Raw genomic sequence first — 20,900 nt, forward strand, 5'->3', positions numbered from 1 at the left:
AGCATGACCGCGCAATTGTCATTCAAATTGCGACAGTGCTGAAAGCTGGGGCAGGAAGGTGTATAAGTGCCTGGTATGGAAGTGGTTAATCAATTAAAAAAAAAATTTGATTAATCGAACACGAAAATTTTAGTCAGTAACAGCCCTAGCGAAAATCCTTTGTAAGATACATCTACTGAAGAATTGTAAACTACTGTATATGGTCTGTGTTATTGGCAGTCAGTGAAGAGACTTGCAGAGGAGAAGAACTTGAGGAGCAAGAAGATTGCTGGATGACTCAAGTAACAGAGATTAGGATAGACTGGAGCAATGCCAGTTTGTTATATGATAAAACAGAACACAGAACTGGCTAACACTCACTGTTCACTGGCACACCAGAGACTCACAAGAATTTATAAAAATAGGAGCTAAGAATAAAATAAAAATAATTCAATCTTGGCACAATAGTGCAAGCATTTACCCGCCAACAGTGAATCCATCATATGTTGAGTCATTTAGATTTACGGACATCGAAGGAAGTGTCATGACATTTCCAGGTGGAGAGGTATAGGAACGAAGACCATCTGGAAGGAGAAGAAGAAATTCTAAGTGAGAAAACAACGATAAACAGAACTGGGATTAATTTAAAGCGGGAGTTCACCCGAAATTTTTTTTTTAACCTTAGATTGATGCACATTTTGTCAAGGGGAATCGGGTAGTTTTTTTAAAATCGAAGCAGTACTTACCATTTTAGAGAGCGATCTTCTCCGCCGCTTCCGGGTATGGGCTGCGGGACTGGGCGTTCCTATTTGATTGACAGGCTTCCGACGGTCGCATACATCGCGTCACGAGTAGCCGAAAGAAGCCGAACGTCGGTGCTGCTCTATACGGCGCCTGCGCACCGACGTTCGGCTACTTTCGGAAAATCGTGACGCGATGTATGCGACCGTCGGAAGCCTGTCAATCAAGTAGGAACGCCCAGTCCCGCAGCCCATACCCAGAAGCGGCGGAGAAGATCGCTCTCTAAAACGGTAAGTACTGCTTCTATTTTAAAAAAACTACCCGATTCCCCTTGACAAAATGAGCATCAATCTAAGGTTAAAAATTTACTTTTCGGGTGAACCTCTACTTTAAAGACAAAATTCATATAATTCACAGATCTCACAAATAACAAAACAAAAAGAGGAAAAGCTAGTAGTCAGTGACATTCATCTGGACTTCTTTTGAAGTCTTGAAGGCATTTTACCACTAATAAGTATTTAACAGTGGAGCACGGCACACATGGTGGATTTAGGTTGGGATTTAAAGAGGCACGCAGGTTTCAGGCTCACCGTTTGCGAGTAGTTTTTTATAAAAAAAAATGTTTTTGCATAAAGGTTTTACAGTATCACACGGTGTATGATTTTCCTTTTTGGGAGCTCCTAATACCCATTTGGAAGCATGAGGAGAGGATTTCTCCCAGGAAGGATATAACGCACAGCAATAGGTGAAGAAGATCCAACAGGTGTATGCAAGGCTTACAATATTGGTTTGGAGGGAAAGAATGTATATAAAGGATCACATAAGTAAAATTAAACTAAACTAAACTAAACTAAAGAACCCACTTCGAAGAGTGATAAAACACATTTAGCATTACTAAATAAGTCCAGTTAAATGGCAATAATCACTACTAACTATTCCATGACTTTGATCAATAAAAACTTTCAGAGATGAAAAAAAGAAACATTTTTGGCATAGAACAGCAAATTACGTGTTAGTTTATGCCAGCCTATTTCATATTTGAGGGTCCAAGTCACCAAGATGGCTGATGCCGTGTACACACTATCAGAATTTCCGACAAGAAAATCTTGCATTTTATTTCTTTTTATGACGGAATGTTGGCTCAAACTTGTTCTTGACGTTCGGAATTTTCAACAACATTTGTTTGACCGTGTGTATGCAACACACGGTCAAACAAATGTTGTTGGAAATTCCGAACGTCAAGAACGCGGTGACGTACAACACTACAACTAGCCGAGAAAAATGAAGTTCAATGATTTTGTGCTTTGAAATTGCATACAGACGATCGGAATTTCCGACAAGAACTTTTCCCGTCTGAAAATTTGAGACCCAGCTCTTAAGTTTTTGCTGTCGGAAATTCCGTCAGAAAATGTCCGATGGGGCCTATACACGGTTGGAAATTCCGACCAAAAGCTCACATCGAAGGTTTGTTGTCGGAAATTCCGATCATGCGTTCGCGGCATAAAAGTAGTACCTCACAAAAAAACTCACCTTGCCAGACGCAACCATAGAGTTCAACTCTCAGGCAAACACTCATGACTCGGTCAGCCATGGGGTAGAAACGAACATAGCGGGCTATTAGTGGAGGCCCCAGGTCCTTTAAAACTAGATCACCCGTGTTTTCATTACCGACTATGACCTGCAGAGGAGAGAAAACACACACAGTGAGCCCTCTGACTTGTGAGGTGAAATCTCTAAACAGGTCTTTACCCCCTTCACCACCACCAGGGCTGCTGTTAGAAATCACGGGGCCCCGTACAGCCTACCTGACGGGGCCCCCCCCAAATATATCAAAACAATATTTTCACAAACAAATACACTGAAATCATTATTAGTGGACACAAACATAACAGAGAACCTGTGTGAATTAGCCCTTTTTAAAATCGTTTTTAAAAATCTTTAAACTTTTTTTTTTTATATAATTTTTTAAAGAATGTTAAAATGTATTTTATTTTACAATTTGTAATTTTTTTAAATGACAGGTAAGCCAACAGTGCCATGGGGGAGCAGCACAGTGTCAGGGGGCACAGAGGGGGATCAGAAGCAGGCAGAACAGGAAGGGGATCGGTGCGGGGGAAGTAATTCTGTAATTGCCCCTCCATCCGATCACAATGATTCCCTCTGCTGTCTGGGCCCCCCTGTTTGCCCGGGCCCCCTACAGGAGGGCTGGTGGTCCCCCCCTATCAGCGGCCCTGACTACCACCTCCACAGTGATTACAAGACAGTATCGAAATCCCTGAAGGATTATTCAGAGATGGCTGCAAAAAGAGGAGTATGATTTAATGACTGGGGGTGGAGTCAAGATCTCCAGCAGAAAATCCTCACCATTAGAGTAGCTAAAAATGATGGTAAGCCACAATTCCCTCCCATAACTAAAATATCAGTATTTCCTAAATAAGAAACACAGTGTACTGAAATTGTCAGAGAGTTCCTAAAAGAATACTTGTCTGTTTTATCTATGGGTGCTCTTCAGCTCCTCTCTTGCTTTTTTTTTTTTTATAAACATAATGCAAGAATTAAAAGGAAGTCTACTTGGTCAACAGAGACAATTCAATTTTCCAATATATTTATACTCCATCATTTATAATCTTACCTCATTTCCCCAGCGGTCTTGCCACTGGGCCCATTTGTAACCATCTCGACTGTAGCGCAGTTGGTAATGTCGGACAAATTCCTTGCCAAGCCCGCCGCCATCACGGCCCTGTGTACCAACAAGGGTCAGGAAAAATAGCTTCCTCAGATCTATCTGAAGATACTCTTCATTATTTGGATAGACAGGTCCTGCTGGACACCATGCTCCATCACCATCGTTACTTTCTATCCTGTGTCACATAGAAGACATATTGAAAAAAAAAAAAAAATTGAGTCGCAGGTAGAAAAAAATTATATGAAAAAAAAAAAAAAGCAGATTAAACACATTAAATATTAAGTTCTTTCCAAACAAGGCCAACACCTTATTTCAGTTCTAGACGGACTTGGCTGTCCATTAACACCTTGGGAAGATTTCACCTTACTAACCTCTGGTAATAAGACAGTATATGAGAGAAGACATTTTCACTGGGATATGAAGACACAGTAATATTAGACTGACAAGGGTTCTAAACTTTTCTAATTTTACTGAAAAAAAAAAGTGTCTTGTTGCAATTTGGTCCCCAATGGAGCATTTTCCATATGCCGATTCTGTGCTTTCTGATTTAGTTTTACCTTTTTACTGGGGAAGGGGGGCCGAAGTTAAAGCGGGGGTCCACCCAAAAATCAACTTTCTGCCATTAGATCCAGCATACTGCTGACATCTGCAGTATGCTGTTTTTTTTTTTGTACATATCGTTTTATCAGCCGTTGTTATCCGGCTCCGAGCGGGGATTCCTTCCGGGTATAGGCGTTCCTAAGCCAAGCGGAGTTGATTGACGGGCTGCTAAAGCACGTCACGCCTTCTGAAAATACCCGAAGTGACACTCGGGTGTTTACGGCGCCTGCGCAGTCAGCTCTACACGGCAGGTGCCGTATAGCGCCGTAAACACCCGAGTGTCAATAAGGGTATTTTCGTAAGGCGTGACGCGCTTTAGCAGCCCGTCAATCAACTCCGCTTGGCTTAGGAACGCCTATTCCCCGCAGAGATCCCAGCTCGGAGCCGGATAACAACGGCTGATAACACGATAAGTAAAAAAAAAAAAACAGCATACTGCAGATGTCAGCAGTATGCTGGATCTAATGGCAGAAAGTTGATTTTTGGGTGAACCTCCGCTTTAACTTAGTGAAGCTCTGATAAGTGCCACCCTCTTGTTCAAAGGTAGTGCTTTACTGCCTGGCAAGGGTACTCTCACTGGACTGGGGAATGATTTAGAAAGATTAGCCACATCAGAGAAAGTCGGGCACTGGTAACAATATGGAGCTAAGTCAAGAGAAGAGGCTTTTTCATTTTTACAGTTAAAGGGTCACTAAAGGAAAACATTTTTTTTGCTGAAATTACTGTTTACAGGGTATAGAGACATAAAAGTTAACCGATTCCTTTTAAAAATGATTAAAAATAGATTAAATTCAATCATATAATGTGCCTCTAGTTTCACTTTTGGTTTTAAACTGGTTTCATGTTTCTGTGAAGTAAAGAGACCCACAGAACAAAAACAAACAAATCCAGGGCAGTGTTTTGTTTTTAAAATGAATCTGATTGGTTCTGAGGAGTTTTAGACACACAGTAATGACAGCTTAGACCACCATGAAAAGCTCCCAGTACCATGGTTATAAGGAAACAGACAAGCAGGAAGTGTGGAGATCAGAGCAGAATTACAGCAACCTCAAAGCAAAAACTAACAATAAGGACATGAAACCAGTACTGCAGTAAGGTAAAGGAAGCCATTTAGCTAAAAAAAAAAAATTCCTTTAGTGATCCTTTAGGAATAAGGTACAGTTTCAATTTAAAAATCAGAATCACCCATTGAACTGGCTGAGTGTAAGGTTCTGGTGCCCAACTTGCCACCCAGGAGCCACATGCAGCCCTTTGGAACTTGTTTTGTGGCTCTTGGACCCCAGCAGCCAGTAGTGTGAGAATGTATTTGTAATGGGATTATAACAGGGATCTCTACTAGCCTCATGAAATACCGTACATCCATATGTTCACAATCTCTAATCATCACAATCTCTAATCATCACGGTCTCTGATGCCTAGTACACACGTACGGGATTCCCGGCGGTAAAAAGTCCGCCGGGAATCCTGAGGGGAAAACCGAGAACCTGCTCGGTAAGTTTTTCCCCCTACACACGAGAAGTTTTCCGGACAGGAAAACTGCGATGGAGCTTTGATCGGGAATTTCCGGCCGTGCATATGCTCCATCAAAGTTTTTCACACAGGAAAACTGCCGGGAAAAAGACTGCCAGAAATCTCGATGGGAAAAAAAGAGAACTGGTTCTCCCCCTCCCCCTCCCCCCCGACAGTTTTCCCGGCCAAAAGCTCTCATGGCAGTTTTCCCGACAGGAAAACCGGTCGTGTGTACGAGGCATGACAGTCTTCGCTATACTTAGCATTTTGTGTATTCCTAATGTTTATGTCAGAGGCTGCGGTTGCGGTCCTCTATACCTTCTAGGTTAATAACCACTGATGTAGACAATGGGTGTTAAGAACTTTGCTCTGCTTGACTGTTGAGCTTGCCTTCCTTTTTCATCTACATACTGTAAAACAATACTGCTATTTGTGTATAGTGAATCGTTATCAGACCAGAAAACTAGGAAATACAGATAATAAAGTGTGTGTGAAGTTGATTTGAACAAAATTTGTTCATAAAATGCTAACTGTTTCATATAATTTGACTGATTTCATAAAAATGTGGAAAAAAAAAATTCTAGCTTCCATTGTAAGTTTTAAATTGAGAGCTGAAACCTGACTTATTTGCTACAGTCAACACACTTGTCAGAACATTCCCTATTGGGTCCCATTTATTAATAAGATGTCCTTGGGGCTTACCAGGCAGAATGCAAGGCAAATTTGGATTGGTTTAAAAGCAGTACTGACTTCACATATCCCTTTCTCACTTCATACTGATTTGCTATCTCTTTTACAGATTTTTCCTTTTGTGGAATAATCTTTTAGGTTTCTTGGATTACTTGTTATTCCTAGGTTTGACCCGATGTAATTTAACGTATGTTAAGCCATGTCGGAGTGGGAACTTAGGTTTATTTATTTTTTCTGGTGTATTGTACATTTTGTCGCTGAAAATAAAGAATAAAAAAAAATAAAAAAAAAGCAGTACTGACAATTCTTGTTGTAGTTACTCGGATACATTATGTATCTACTGCTCAAACCTACCAGTCTCTCGTTGATCAAAAAACACACTGAATTTCAAGACAAAAATGGGCATGACGAGGTTTCCCACAAAGCAAAAACCGCAGCAGAGAATCAGTTTTAATTGTTCTGACTAAAATTTTCCCAGAAAGGGAAAATCAGAATATTGGCTTCTAAAGAAAAGTAAAAGCATTCTTTAGGCAAGTCACGACAAGATGGCTTCTCTTGCATTAAAATTTTCTTTGTCAGCACATTAACCACTTAGTGACTCATGTACATATACATCGGCACTTTAAAGATGGATATCTCGGTAACGGCAGCATCTGCTGCCACAAGCGAGATGGCCATCTTTTTAGTGGCCGGTCCTGTAAACGATAATGGTGGTCTCTGTGGCGGATTCACCGCAAGATCACCGTTATCGGCGCCGCTCTCCCGCGCCCTACGTCGCTTAGAATTTTTTTTTATAATGTTTGGGGGTTCTAATTAATTTTCTAGCAAAAAAAAATGTTTTTAACTTGTAAACTTGTAGGTAGATTCAGAAAGAGTTAGGCCGGCTTATCTACAGATAAGCCGACCTAACTCTGAATCTGCACCGACCTATGTTTAAGTGTATTCTCTACCAGAGATACACTTAAACATATCTAAGATTGCAATGTTTTGGCTGACTGCTAGGTGGCGCTTCCATTGCGGCTGGCGTAGATTATGTAAATGAGCTTGTACGCCAATTCACGAACGTACGCGCGGCCGCCGCAGTCGAATTACGTCATTTCCGTAAGAGATAGGCCACCTAAAGTTAGAGCTATGCTCTAGTGGCCTAGCCAATATTAAGTATGGCCGCCGTTCCCGCCGCAAAATTCAAAATGTTTACGTCGTTTGCGTAAGTCGTCCGCGAATCGGGATTTACGTCGTTTACGTCCACGTCGAAATCAATAGGCCCGTACGGCGTACTTAGCCGCAATGCGCACTGGGAAATGTAGTCGGCCGGCGCATGCGCAGTGTAAAAAAACGTCAAAAACGTGAGATCAAGCCTCATTACCATGATACACGCCCCCCTCCAAGTCATTTGAATTAGACGCCCTTACGCCCGCTCGTTTGAGGCTACGCCGCCGTAGATTAGCAGGTAAGTAGATTGAAAATCCCTACTAGCCTAGTTAATTTACGGCGGTGTAGCCTAAACAGGCTAGGCTAGGCCCCCCTAAAGTTAGTCCAATCTCTTTGAATCTACCTAACAGAGTCTGAAAAACAGTCTCGGTCCTTAAGTGGTTAAGGAAGTCTCTTGATACTCAGAGATCTGTAGCTACCAGCTTTCCTGTATAAGGCTGGGTTCACACTACTACACTACTTTGATCCTACTTTGCTCTGCTACATTGGTCCTACATTTATCCTACATTGGTCCTACATCCATCCTACTTTCATGAACAGGATACTACTTTGGTCCGACTTCAATGATATTCAATGGGCCTGAAGTAGGATCAATGTAGGACCAAAAGTAGTACAGGGAGCATTTTCAAAGTCGGACCGACTTGTGTAGGACGCTACAAGACGCTCTCATAGGGAAACATTGAACACAGAGCAAAGTAGGATGAAAGTAGTGTAGTAGTGTGAACCCAGCCTTATAGACTGAAGCACATTACAGCTAATTAGGACAGAGATTGTGGTCTATTTGCCAGTAAAGCGGCTATTTAGTAGACCCAGCTATTGTCTATTCATGAGTAGATGGTGACACCACTGTAAGAAGAAGAAGGGAACCTATCACGAAATTCTGGTGTGCATGGAATTTGAATTCAGAAAAGAGTCTATAGTAACTATAGTATGCTTTCAGGTGCTTTTAAAAGGATTTAAATATCGCTGGGGTTGTATCCTGTGGTTCCATGGAAAATAAAAGAGCTCATAAGCAGACAAAAGCCTGAGTACATGGGTCCTAATACTGCTGAAATAGCTGAGCACCAATGTAAATAATAGGAATCGGGTAAGACTTTCTAATCTGTTCAACTGCACCGTCCCCAGAGAAAGTGTGTTTAGGGCTGATCCCAAGACACTAGAACGTAGCCTGATGTGCCAACAATAGAGGCCATAATGGAAGATTATCCTCCATGGGATGCCTAAATATGAAACTGAGGATATTCATCAAACCGCTTTAGCAAAAAGAGATCTTTAGGGACCCCTCGCCCTTCAAAACTGTTTCCAATCTCAAGCCCCTTCCCACCTAATCTCCCAATTTTATTCTACCCTACTGAACAAGTATGTATCTAGCCCTATTATATCTTGGTCTTAGAAAGAGACCTGAATCGTCAATCCAGTGAGAGTCGGTTCACACTAGGGCGACACGACTTCCAGCGCGACTTTCAGAGGCGACTCCGACACGACTTGAACATGAACCACAGGGCGATCTGGGGCGATTTACAAAACGACTTGAAGTCGTCTCCAGGACAGGAGACTTTCCAGTGGCCAATCAAACAACAATCAGCTCTAGGGGAGGGAGAGGTTTGCCTGAGAAATGTATGTTATCTTCCTGGAAAGTCGCTTCAGTTAAGACAGTGATCAGACTTGCATCAGACTTGGAGGCGACTTCCATTGAAATCAATGGGTACAAATCGCCTACAAGTCGGATTGAAGTAGTACAGGAACTTCTTTTGAAGTCGGAGTGACTCGAATCGTGTGTATTAACACCGCTCCCATTCACTTGCATTGTTTTTCTCGACAGCGCGACTTGGGACGACTTCAAGTCGGATCCCAAGTCGCCCCAGTGTGAACCGGCTCTGACAAGTCTTCCACAAAATTTTCACCTTGACACACAAACTCAACATCGGCCAGCGGCCCGAGAAACACTTTAAAGCCTGGTACACACTATGGGGGTTATTTACGAAAGGCAAATCTACTTTGCACTACAAGTGCACTTGAAATTGCACTGGAAGTGCAGTCACTGTAAATCTGAGGGGTAAATCTGAAATAAGGGGGGGCTCTGCTGATTTTATTATCCAATCATGTGCAAGGTAAAACGCTGTTTTTTATTTTCCTTGCATTCCCCCCCTCGGATCTACAGTGACTGCACTTCCAAGTGCACTTTACACTTGAAGTTTGCACTTGTAGTGCAAAGTGGATTTGCCTTTCGTAAATAACCCCCTATGTGTTTTTTTTTTTTTTTTCGTTCAAACTATCAGCTCTGGTCAGAGCTGTTGTACTAAGTATACAAAGTTAGTTTAGCGATCTCCCCTGCTGAGCTGTTGTGTTCTGACAGGGGGACGGTTCCCTGCTAGAACACTCCGATCGGTGCTCTCTGCCTTTGGCGGAGAGCGCTGATTGGGTGTTGGTCAGCTGTTGATTTCCAGTATGCTCGTCCTACAGAAGCCGGCTAAACGACCAGCTTCTGTCTGACAGACTGACATACACACACACACAGGCTGAATGTCGGACATTTTTTTTTAACCAGCTGATGTCTCCTGACATTCGGCCCGTGTGTACCAGGCTTTAGATCCTGACATGCTAGTACAGCGCTGGTACACATGTTGCACTCTGGTACACCATATAATAAAACTTTCACTTATGCCCTGTACTGGCACTGAAAAAAGAAAGCAGGGCCATGCTACATGTTTTGTGGTCTCGCCCTTTGCTCTTGTCCTTTTGGTCCAAAATGTTCCTCAAATGTTCTCATCAAGATTCACGATGAGACCAGAAATTGTACTCTTCTCACTGATCCTAGATTCTCTTACAAATGTCACAAAGGGTTCATAATGAGCCATGAACCCTTACCTATCCTCATAGGCTCACTCTCAATATCCCAATTGCTAATCTCAAAAAGTGGCCTAATACAAAACAGCCAAACATTCTCAAGGACATCCCTGAACTTTCCTACAGTATTTGGTCTACAAACCTTAAATCGTCTTCAAAGCATATTTCATGTTACATGTGGTGGCCATCTGAGGGGTAAATTGGGCCGAAGCGAAACACAGAACTTTATTACCTCCTACAGCTCTTCTGTTTGATGTGCCATATTCCCGAACCCTGAATCGAATTAGCAAAATCATCTGGCTTAAAGGGCATCTTTCATCTTTAGCAAACTTACGTTTATTAGATTAGGCATGTATAAAAACAGGTGAACATTGTTTTCCTATTTTTTTGGCATGGACCGACAGTCAGTGCAAAACATGCAGTATTTCAGAAGTAAAAGGCTTGAATAGAGAGGGCCCCAATGGTGTGCAGGTGTTATAAATACTTAAAAGCAGATTTTAGGGGGCAAATGGAGAGGAGACCAACACAACTAACAGAATATAGGGCACCATATGTAGAAAAGTTCTTAAAATAGATGTAAACCCTGATGGAATTCATTTTAGTTTACTATAGCACTGTATATCATCATTATGTGCCCTGTTTGCAGCAAATTCATATTTACATCCACTTAAAGCGGAGGTCCACACAAAAAGTGAACCTCCGCTATTTGGATCCCCCCCCCCTCCGGTGTCACATTTGGCACCTTTCTGGGGGGAGGGGGGTGCAGATACCTGTGTAATACAGGTATTTGCACCCACTTCCAGCATAAGACTCCCGCAGGAGTCACGCCCCTTCCTGTCCCCCCCCTCGTTGTCTTATGGGAAACACACTGGTCCCAGGAGCTAGCGGGGACCAGTAAGGACGTGCCGCACCTCTCGCGCATGCACAGTAGGGAACCAGGCAGTGAAGCCGCAACGATTCACTTCCTGATTCCCTCACCGAGGATGGCGGCGGGGGCAGCCAAGAGACGAGCGATTGCTCCGCTTTGGCTGCCGACATCGCGGGGATGCTGGACAGGTAAGAGTCCATTTATTAAAAGTCAGCAGCTGCAGTATTTGTAACTGCTGGCTTTTATTATTTTTTTTTTCATGGGACCTCCACTTGCAAGGGGTTGTAAAGGTACAATTTGTTTCCCTAAATAGCTTCCTTTACCTTAGTGCAGTCCTCCTTCACTTACCTCATCCTTCCATTTTGCTTTTAAATGTCCTTATTTCTTCTGAGAAATCCTCACTTCCTGTTCTTCTGTCTGTAACTCCACACAGTAATGCGAGGCTGTCTCCCTGGTGTGGAGTGTCGTGCTCGCCCCCTCCCTTGGACTTCAGGGGAGTCAGGATGCCCACTAACACACAGCTCCTTTATCTACAACGTAGAGAGCGTCCTGACTCTCCTGTAGTTCAAGGGAGGGGTGAGGACGACACTCCACACCAGGGAGAAAGTGTCACATTACTGTGTGGAGTTGCAGACAGAAGAACAGGAAGTGAGCATTTCTCAGAAGAAATAAGGACATTTAAAAGCAAAATGGAAGGATGAGGTAAGTGAAGGAGGACTGCACTAAGGTAAAGGAAGCTATTTGGGGGAACAATGTTGTACCTTTACAGTCCCTTTAAGTGATGGCCGCATGGCATTGCTCAGTGCAAGGTGACATGCCAACATAATTGGGAACGCCCACTTGTAGTCATTTTTTTCCAACTGATTTTTAGGTACTGTCCCTGATTTGAAACAAAATCCCTCTCTCTGTCCCTTTTTCCTCCTCATTTGTCCCTCATAAGCAAGTGACGAGCTGCACTCATCTCTCCCTCTCCAAAATGTCAGCGGGGGACCCCAGGCCCCCCTTCCTCTGCAGACCTCCGGCGTGTCACAGACGATATAAGAAGGTATGTGGCACTACATCTCAGCATCCAGCAGTTTTGCATTGTGTGATACCCTATATTCTACAAGCACTTTTACACAGGGGATTTGTGACAGGCAGGAAGGGAGAGAGACCGCACATGGCATGATAAGACCTACCCCAAAAATAAGCCCTACTTATTTTAGGGGGAAAGACGGTAGCATGGCTTGCTGACACTGCATAAATCCTGCAACACAGAGAAGTAATTTCAAAAGGTCTTGAAGACACAGAGAGACCCAGTGAAGAATGGAACTTTACATTATCGGTGCAGGGTGGATCTCAGAAACTTGATGCCACAAAGAAAGCTAATAACACCATCTAGGAAGCTGCAGCTGTGACAAACACACAACAAGCAAATTACATTTTTATATTAGCCAAATGCAAAGAGTCCTCTGAAAGGGCTTCTTTAGATATTCTGCAGCCTCTCGTGACATGTTCTAACTCTTTACACCCTTTCTGCCTTGGCTTACATATCCCTGCACACAATATAGCCAAGTGTAAAGGCCTGTACACACCATCGGATTATCCAACGGGAATTGTGTGATGACAGGCTGTTGTCGGAAAATCTGACCATTTGTATGCTCCATCGGACAATTGTCAGATTTTCCACCAACAAATGTGGGATAGCATGCTTTAAAATTATCTGCCAACAAATGTGTGTTGATGGATTATCCGATTGTGTGTACACAAAACTCCAAAAAGTACAAACACACATGCTCGGAAGCAATGCTAACCATAACACAACATTAGCAGAAGTTGCCCAAAGGGTGGCGCTAAAGAGCTGAAAAAACACATAGTTCCGTGTTTGTTGGCCAACAATTGTGTGCCGTTTGAATGCAATACAATTTCCTGGCCAATGCCTTTCGGATAAAAGTCCTATGCTTTGTCCGCAGAAAATCTGATCGTGTGTATGAGGCTTTAGATTTGGATTACTGGTACCTTGGAGGAGGTATGGCAGTGACACAGCTTGAGCTGTATATGTTTAGTCCTAGAACAGTATGTACATTGGGGAGATCTGAATTGCAGAGCTTAGTTTAAAAAAAATATATTAGCATGGGTTATATGAATCTTAAGTAAATAAAAGCTCAACTTACAAAGCCAAAATGTTTCCTTGGTTATTTGAGATGTTCATCCATGCACTTTGGAAGGCGATTTGGAAGTGGATCACCTTTAAATACAAGCATAAGTAGAAGACATGTCTCACCTGCTATGTTTGGCCTCAGTGGAATCTGACCATGCACTGGATGCTGTGATGTCCTCATCAGGGATGGTTCTGTCCTGCATACCCAATGCATAGCGGCATATAGCTAAAGATTTAAAACAAGCAGTCAATTCCCTGTTAGCATTTTTTTTTAAACAAACCCATATGGAGAAAATAAGGAGGATGACATTGCTGACCTTTGCTTGGAAAAATATTAGTTTCCTGGATTAAATGTTGATCCTATGACTTTTGTTTTTAATTCTAAGGCACTGGTTTAGTGGTGAAAAATCATAGAGCACAGGGGCGGGGCAGAGACGCTCTGTGTGTGTCTATGGACACAACTGGCTTGCTATGGGGGCACTTAACAGAAGCGAAGGAGCCAGCGCTAGTGGGGGACCCCAGAAATGTTTCCAGATAATAAGAACTCTGTGAGCAATAATGAGCACGGCCTTGAAGTATTCAGATCATTACATGGTCAATAGCTAATACTCTGCCTGTGTCTGCAATAGACTAATTTCTTGCAAATATACAACATATACCAGACAATAGCATATTGGCTCCCACTGCTGTCAATCACAGCCAGAGAGCCAATGAGGAGCGAGAGGGGGCAGGGCAGAGCCACAGCTCTGTGTGTGAATGGACATGCAGAGCCATGGCTTGAGAGTGAGTCTGTTTGGGTGCCCCCATTGCAAGCTGCTTGCTCTGGGGGCTCTCAGCAGGAAGGAAGGACCAGGAACGCCAGCAGGGGACCCGAGAAGAGGAGGATCTGGGCCGCTCTGGGCAAAACAACTGCACAGAGCAGGTAAGTAGAACATGTTTGTTTTTTTGTTTTTTAAAGTGTGTTACTAGCACAGGGCTTGACAAAATCCGGGCGCCCGGTCACAACTGCGACAAGAAATTGTGACCTGGCGCCCAGGGAAGCTTAGGCCTGCAGAAGGCCGTGGCCTCAATTACCGGCTGGCGCGGCAGGGGGCCCACAGAGACACAGGATCCTGTGTACAATTGAGGCCGCACGAGGGCGGGGGGCGCACCGAGACACAGGATCCTATCTACAATTGAGGCCGCGGCTTTGCGGCCTTCACAGAAGGAAGCTTACTGGCCGGCGCTGTGGGGAAGGTGGGGGCGCACGAAGGAAGGGCAGCCCCAGGTGCACTGTTTTTATATGGGAAGGGGTGGTAAGTTCTTACCATAAAATCATTTTCTTTAGTAGTTAATTGGGAGACACAGATCCTCCCCTTCATATTGTGTTTCTGCTGTTGACTTTTTTTTATAGTTAAGTTTCTTTTGAAGGTTATTATTCTTCACTATGGTTTACTGTTTGCCACTTATGAGTTTGTTTAGTATGTGCAAGGCAATATCCAAGCCTTAGTACTTTTATTAGAGCCAAGTGACTTTTGTCTTGAGCCTTTTGCCTGGTGTCCAACCTCCTAAAGTCAAATGCCAGAGGTCAGAAACAGTACATTTTTTTTTTATAGATAATAAACATAATAGCAGGCATCTTGGCTAATACAGGATTCGTCAAAATCCGGGCGCCCAGTCGCAATTGCGACAAGAAATTGTGACCTGGCGCCCGGGGAAGCTTAGGCTTGCAGAAGGCCGTAAAGCCGCGGCCTCAATTACCGGCCATGGCAGGGGAGGTGGGGGCGCACGGAGACACAGGATCATGCGCCCGCCTGTAATTGAGGCCGTGGCTTTGCGGCCTTCTGCAGGCCTATGCTTCCTTCTGTGATCTGGCGCCATCTTGTGGTGGCCGTTGGCAATGACAAGACTAATGGAGCTTCCCCTGAGTTTTCACTGCCATCTCCTTCCCTCTAATTAGAACCCCCAAACATTATATATTTTTTTATTCTAACACCCCAGAGAATACAGTGGCGGTTGTTGCAATACTTTCTGTCACACCGTATTTGCGTAGCGGTCTTACAAGCGCACTTTTTTGGTAAAAAAAACACTTTTTTTTAATAAAAAAAATAAGACAACAGTAAAGTTAGCCCAATTTTTTTTTATATTGTGAAAGATAATGTTACGCCGAGTAAATTGATACCCAACATGTCACGCTTCAAAATTGCATCCGCTCGTGGAATGGCGACAAACTTTTACCCTTTAAAATCTCCATAGGCGACATTTAAAAAGTTCTACTGGTTGCATGTTTTGAGTTACAGAGGAGGTCTAGGGCTAGAATTATTGCTCTCGCTCTACCAATCACAGCGATACCTCACATGTGTGGTTTGAACACCACTTCCATATTCCGGTGCTACTCACATATGCGTTCGCTTCTGCGCGTGAGCTCGGCGGGACGGGGCGCGTATCTGGCTCCTAACTTTTTTAGCTGGCTCCTAGATTCCAAGCAAATTTGTCAAACCCTGTACTATTTTTGTTTTTGTTCTTTAGGCTTCATTTCATTTGACGTTTTTACAGCCACTTTCTTTAGCCTTTTTACAGCTTAAAAACGCCTGTCCGTGTTTATTTTTTTTATTATTTTTTTTGAGCTGGAGCTCAAAAACGACACGGCAGAGTTTGAGCGCTTTTAAGCGTTTGAGCGTTTAACGTCTGGCGTTTTTACAGCTCTACTCTGGAGCTTCAGAACGCACTGGTCCTGGGTTTTTTTTGCAGCTTAAAAACGGCTCAGCCATCTACAGCTCAAAAACGTCATGGTGGGCATGAGGCCATAGACTAACATGGAGAGCCGTTTTTAAGCTGCAAAAAACGCTCAGAAAAGTGGCTGTAAAAACGTCCATGGAAATGAAGCCTTATAATCAAACCCTGTACTAGCATCACTTGGTGAAAATAAAAAAAACTAATACAGCCATCAAATCTAAGGTCTGACATGCTACAATATGTAACATTTTTGCTTTTGTGTTTAGATACACAATAACTCAACAAGCTGTTGTTGCTATAAATCCTGCATAATAATAACAATAATAATAATAATAATAATAATATCAATAATAACAAAAAATAACTGCTAAACAATGTTCAATCTGCTGCAAAAACCTAGTTCTTTACTATAACCCACTTTTGAATGTGCTGAACCCTTTAACAGAACTTACATGGATCAAAATGAGCGTCAGGTTCACCCAAGCAGATGCCGAGGAGCATACACAGGGAAAGAAGTCGGGATCCCATCTTTACATCTCCCGTCAGCGACTTTCCATGAAATTTTCCCTCATATTTTTTGCTGTGGAAACATAATGTTGGTTATTATTATATTACATAAAACAGAATAAAAAGTTCACTTTCATCCCTGAAACAAAGCAAATTTGGGTTGGTTGCTATGAGTATGTGCCGCTATTTTTCATCTAGTTTTGGTCCCCACTGCATATATGCAGATAAGAACTGGGGTCCTGGAAACAGTTCCAACCAGGGACATGACCTGGATCCAGACTGCATGTTCTCTTTGTGTTGGGTTTCCTCTGGTGCTCCAGATGCCTCTACAATCAGAAAAGAGAGAGACAGCTGGGCTCACTGGCTTATGACCAATTTGGCAGAGTGTGCAAGGTCTTTCGGGACTGTCGTGAATGGTTCAGTGTTCTCTAAAAAGCTACAGAATATGTTGGTGCTATATAAGTGAATATAATAATTACACATGTGTTGAAAGGTAAAGCAGACCATCACTCCAAAAATTTACTTTTACCCACTGAGTAACATATTAATGGTTCTGCCATGATTATGGGAATGGATTTGCTTTTGGCGCTGTGACCGTACTGAGATCATACATGAAGGTACGAGTTGTGAGCATCTCATAAAGCAGGGGTGTCAAACTCAATTTCATTGTGGGCCGCATCAGCATTATTATTGCCCTCAAAAGGGCCAGTTGTATCTGTAAGATTAGATGTCCAGCGCATCCCCTCCCCTTACATTAGATGTCAAGAGCCACCCCACCATCAGAAGTTCCCTTACATCACAGTGCACCCCCTTTCCTTATGCTGCTGCTGGGAAGAAGCTGGATGGATTGCTTAAAAGCAGAAAGAAAGGGTCTGGAGGAGGACCAGAGGAGGGCTGGAGGTCTCCTGCAGCTGCAGGAGAGGTGCGGGGGCCACACAAAACTGCCTGGAGGGCCGGATTCGGCCCGCGGGCCTTGTGTTTGACACCTGTGTCATAAAGGTTCTGATCCTTATACAGGTGGGACAAAGGAATATCATGCTGACACTACACAGTCTAACATTACAGGTAAAAAAGTCCAGTACGTATTCAGTAAAATGGAACAGTGGTATCTGCTAGAGCTGCACGATTCTGGCTAAAATGAGAATCACGATTTTTTTGCTTAGAAGATAGATCACGATTCTCTTGTGGCGTAACATCATCTTTCACATTAAAACCCCAAAAATTGCACTAACTTTACTATTTTTTTTTATTATTATTATTATTATTATTATTAATTGAAGTGTATTTTTCCCCAAAAAATTACATTTGAAAGACTGCTGGGCAAATACAATGTGACATAAAATATTGCAGCAATTGCCATTTTATTCCCAAGGGTCTCTGCTAAAATATATATAATGTTTGGGGGTTCCAAGTAATTTTCTAGCAAAAAATATTGATTTTAACTTAAGAAACAAGTGTCAGAAAAAGATTTGGACTTTAAGTGGTTAAACTTCCTGCATTTACACACATAAGTTTGCTCTAAGAAGGAAGTTAGTTACAATGTTTCATGTTGTTACAAACTTGGCAGACTGCCTGGATTTTTTTCTTTACACACAGATGTTTATCCCTTTGATATAAGAAGGAAGCATTAGTTACAATGTTTCCTGTTAAGAACTTGGCAGACTGCGGATATTTTCTTTTGACAGCTGAGTGAGCAGATAAAGTCTCTCTACTTGTTTTATGAAAGAATCGGCAAATGCTGCATTGGAGATCGTCAGGGGGGTTGAATCGAGATCATGATTTTTTAACGATTAATTGTGCAGCTATAGGATCTATTATCCTAACATCTGGCACAATGGGATAATACACAGTCCAATACTCGTTCATGCAGGTGACACAGTGAGAAAATGTATGCAATTCTGCAGGTTGCACAGTGGGGTACTACATAGTCTAATACTCATGCAGGTGACATAATAAGGTAATGCACATTCTGATATTTCCCAGTGTTCTATCGATATGTGCCCTCCATATCGTATCGATAGAAAACCGGCAAGTGGTAGAGTGACATAACACACAGTCTTAAGCTGGCCATACACCATACAATTTTCTTATTCAATTTCCTTTAGATTTACATTCAACGGTGTAGTAGAGGGGCCTACCTGATTGCATACAAATTGAAAGCGTTTAGATTTGACCTTCTATTATATGGTTTTGGTAAATCTAAAGGAAATCTATAGAAGAAAATTGTAAAATGTATGGCCAGCCTAAAACTCAAACACATGGCACACTGAAATCATATTCCTATAGGTGACACAGTGGGGTTGCTTTACTAAAACTGGTGCACACAGAATTTGATGCAGCTGTGCGTGGTAGCCAATCAGCTTCTAACTTCAGCTTTTTCAATTAAGTTTTGACAATGAGGCTGGGTTCACACTACTACACTACTTTCATCCTACTTTGCTCTGCTACATTGGTCCTACATTTATCCTACATTGGTCCTACATCCATCCTACTTTCATGAACAGCATACTACTTTGGTCCGACTTCAATGATATTCAATGGGCCTGAAGTAGGATCAATGTAGGACCAAAAGTAGTACAGGGAGCATTTTCAAAGTCGGACCGACTTGTGTAGGACGCTACAAGACGCTCTCATAGGGAAACATTGAACACAGAGCAAAGTAGGATGAAAGTAGTGTAGTAGTGTGAACCCAGCCTAAAACCTGAAAGCTGATTGGTTACTGTGCATAGCTGCACCTGGTTTTGAACTCCCCGACTTTAGTAAATCTCCCCTAGTGGCTTGATTCTCAGTTTTATCATCATACAGGTGGCTCTGTTTAATGATACACATCCAGATATTCTTATATGTGACATATGTGGAAATACATTCAGCCTTATACTCAATTAGCTAACTCAGTGGGTAGTATAAGGTCTCATACAGGTGACACAGTGGGTAGTATAAGGTCTCATACAGGTGACACAGTGGGTAGTATAATGTCTCATACAGGTGACACAGTGGGTAGTATAATGTCTCATACAGGTGACACAGTGGGTAGTATAAGGTCTCATACAGGTGACACAGTGGGTAGTATAATGTCTCATACAGGTGACACAGTGGGTAGTAGAATGTCTCATACAGGTGACAGTGGGTAGTATAATCTCATACAGGTGACACAGTGGGTAGTAGAATGTCTCATACAGGTGACAGTGGGTAGTATAATGTCTTATACAGGTGACACAGTGGGTAGTATAATGTCTCATACAGGTGACACAGTGGGTAGTATAATGTCTCATACAGGTGACACAGTGGGTAGTATAATGTCTCATACAGGTGACACAGTGGGTAGTATAATGTCTCATACAGGTGACACAGTGGGTAGTATAATGTCTCATACAGGTGACACAGTGGGTAGTATAATGTCTCATACAGGTGACACAGTGGGTAGTATAATGTCTCATACAGGTGACACAGTGGGGTTGTATATGGTCTCATACAGGTGACACAGTGGGTTGTATAATGTCTCATACAGGTGACACAGTGGATAGTATAATGTCTCATACAGGTGACACAGTGGATAGTATAATGTCTCATACAGGTGACACAGTGGGTTGTATATGGTCTCATACAGGTGACACAGTGGGTTGTATAATGTCTCATACAGGTGACATAGTGGGTTGTATAATGTCTCATACAGGTGACACAGTGGGTAGTATAATGTCTCATACATGTGACACAGTGGGTAGTATAATGTCTCATACAGGTGACACAGTGGGTAGTATAATGTCTCATACAGGTGACACAGTGGGTAGTATAATGTCTCATACATGTGACACAGTGGGTAGTATAATGTCTCATACAGGTGACACAGTGGGTAGTATAATGTCTCATACAGGTGACACAGTGGGTAGTATAATGTCTCATACAGGTGACACAGTGGGATAGTATAATATCTCATACAGGTGACACAGTGGGTAGTATAATGTCTCATACAGGTGACACAGTGGGTAGTATAATGTCTCATACAGGTGACACAGTGGGTAGTATAATATCTCATACAGGTGACACAGTGGGATAGTATAATATCTCATACAGGTGACACAGTGGGTAGTATAATGTCTCATACAGGTGACACAGTGGGATAACTCCCAGTCTTATACTCATGCAGGTAACATAGTGGGATAATATACAGTTTTGTGCTCTTACGGATGAAACCATGGGATAATGCACAGTCTGTAACTCCTGGTTGGATAATATATACAGGCTGATTAGATTACAGGCGGTGCAGTGGAAAATTTTCAGTTGATAATCTTCCAGGCAGCAAAGTGGATCAACACCAAGTCTAATAATCTTTCAGGTGGCACAATGGGAGAGATTTACTAAAACTTGTGCATTCAGAATCTGGGTGTACAAGCTGTGCATGGTAGCCA

At 42.6% G+C, this 20,900-nt stretch overlaps 1 protein-coding gene across 4 annotated transcripts in view; it reads right to left on the reverse strand.

Annotated features, from left to right (window-relative positions):
* The window catches only part of DDR1 (discoidin domain receptor tyrosine kinase 1), a 122,233-nt gene that overhangs the window by 37,533 nt on the left and 63,800 nt on the right, over window positions 1–20,900 (reverse strand). For all 4 annotated transcript variants that reach the window (XM_040323468.1, XM_040323464.1, XM_040323465.1 and 1 more), the window contains exons 2-6: window positions 16,440–16,567; window positions 13,396–13,498; window positions 3,353–3,581; window positions 2,251–2,398; window positions 461–563 (exon numbers count right to left, since the gene is read on the reverse strand). In XM_040323468.1, coding sequence (XP_040179402.1) covers window positions 461–563; window positions 2,251–2,398; window positions 3,353–3,581; window positions 13,396–13,498; window positions 16,440–16,567 — 711 coding nt within the window. The remainder of the gene's footprint in view (window positions 1–460; window positions 564–2,250; window positions 2,399–3,352; window positions 3,582–13,395; window positions 13,499–16,439; window positions 16,568–20,900) is intronic.

The sequence above is a fragment of the Rana temporaria genome, chromosome 9, assembly GCF_905171775.1.
Source record: "Rana temporaria chromosome 9, aRanTem1.1, whole genome shotgun sequence".
NCBI lineage: Eukaryota > Metazoa > Chordata > Amphibia > Anura > Ranidae > Rana > Rana temporaria.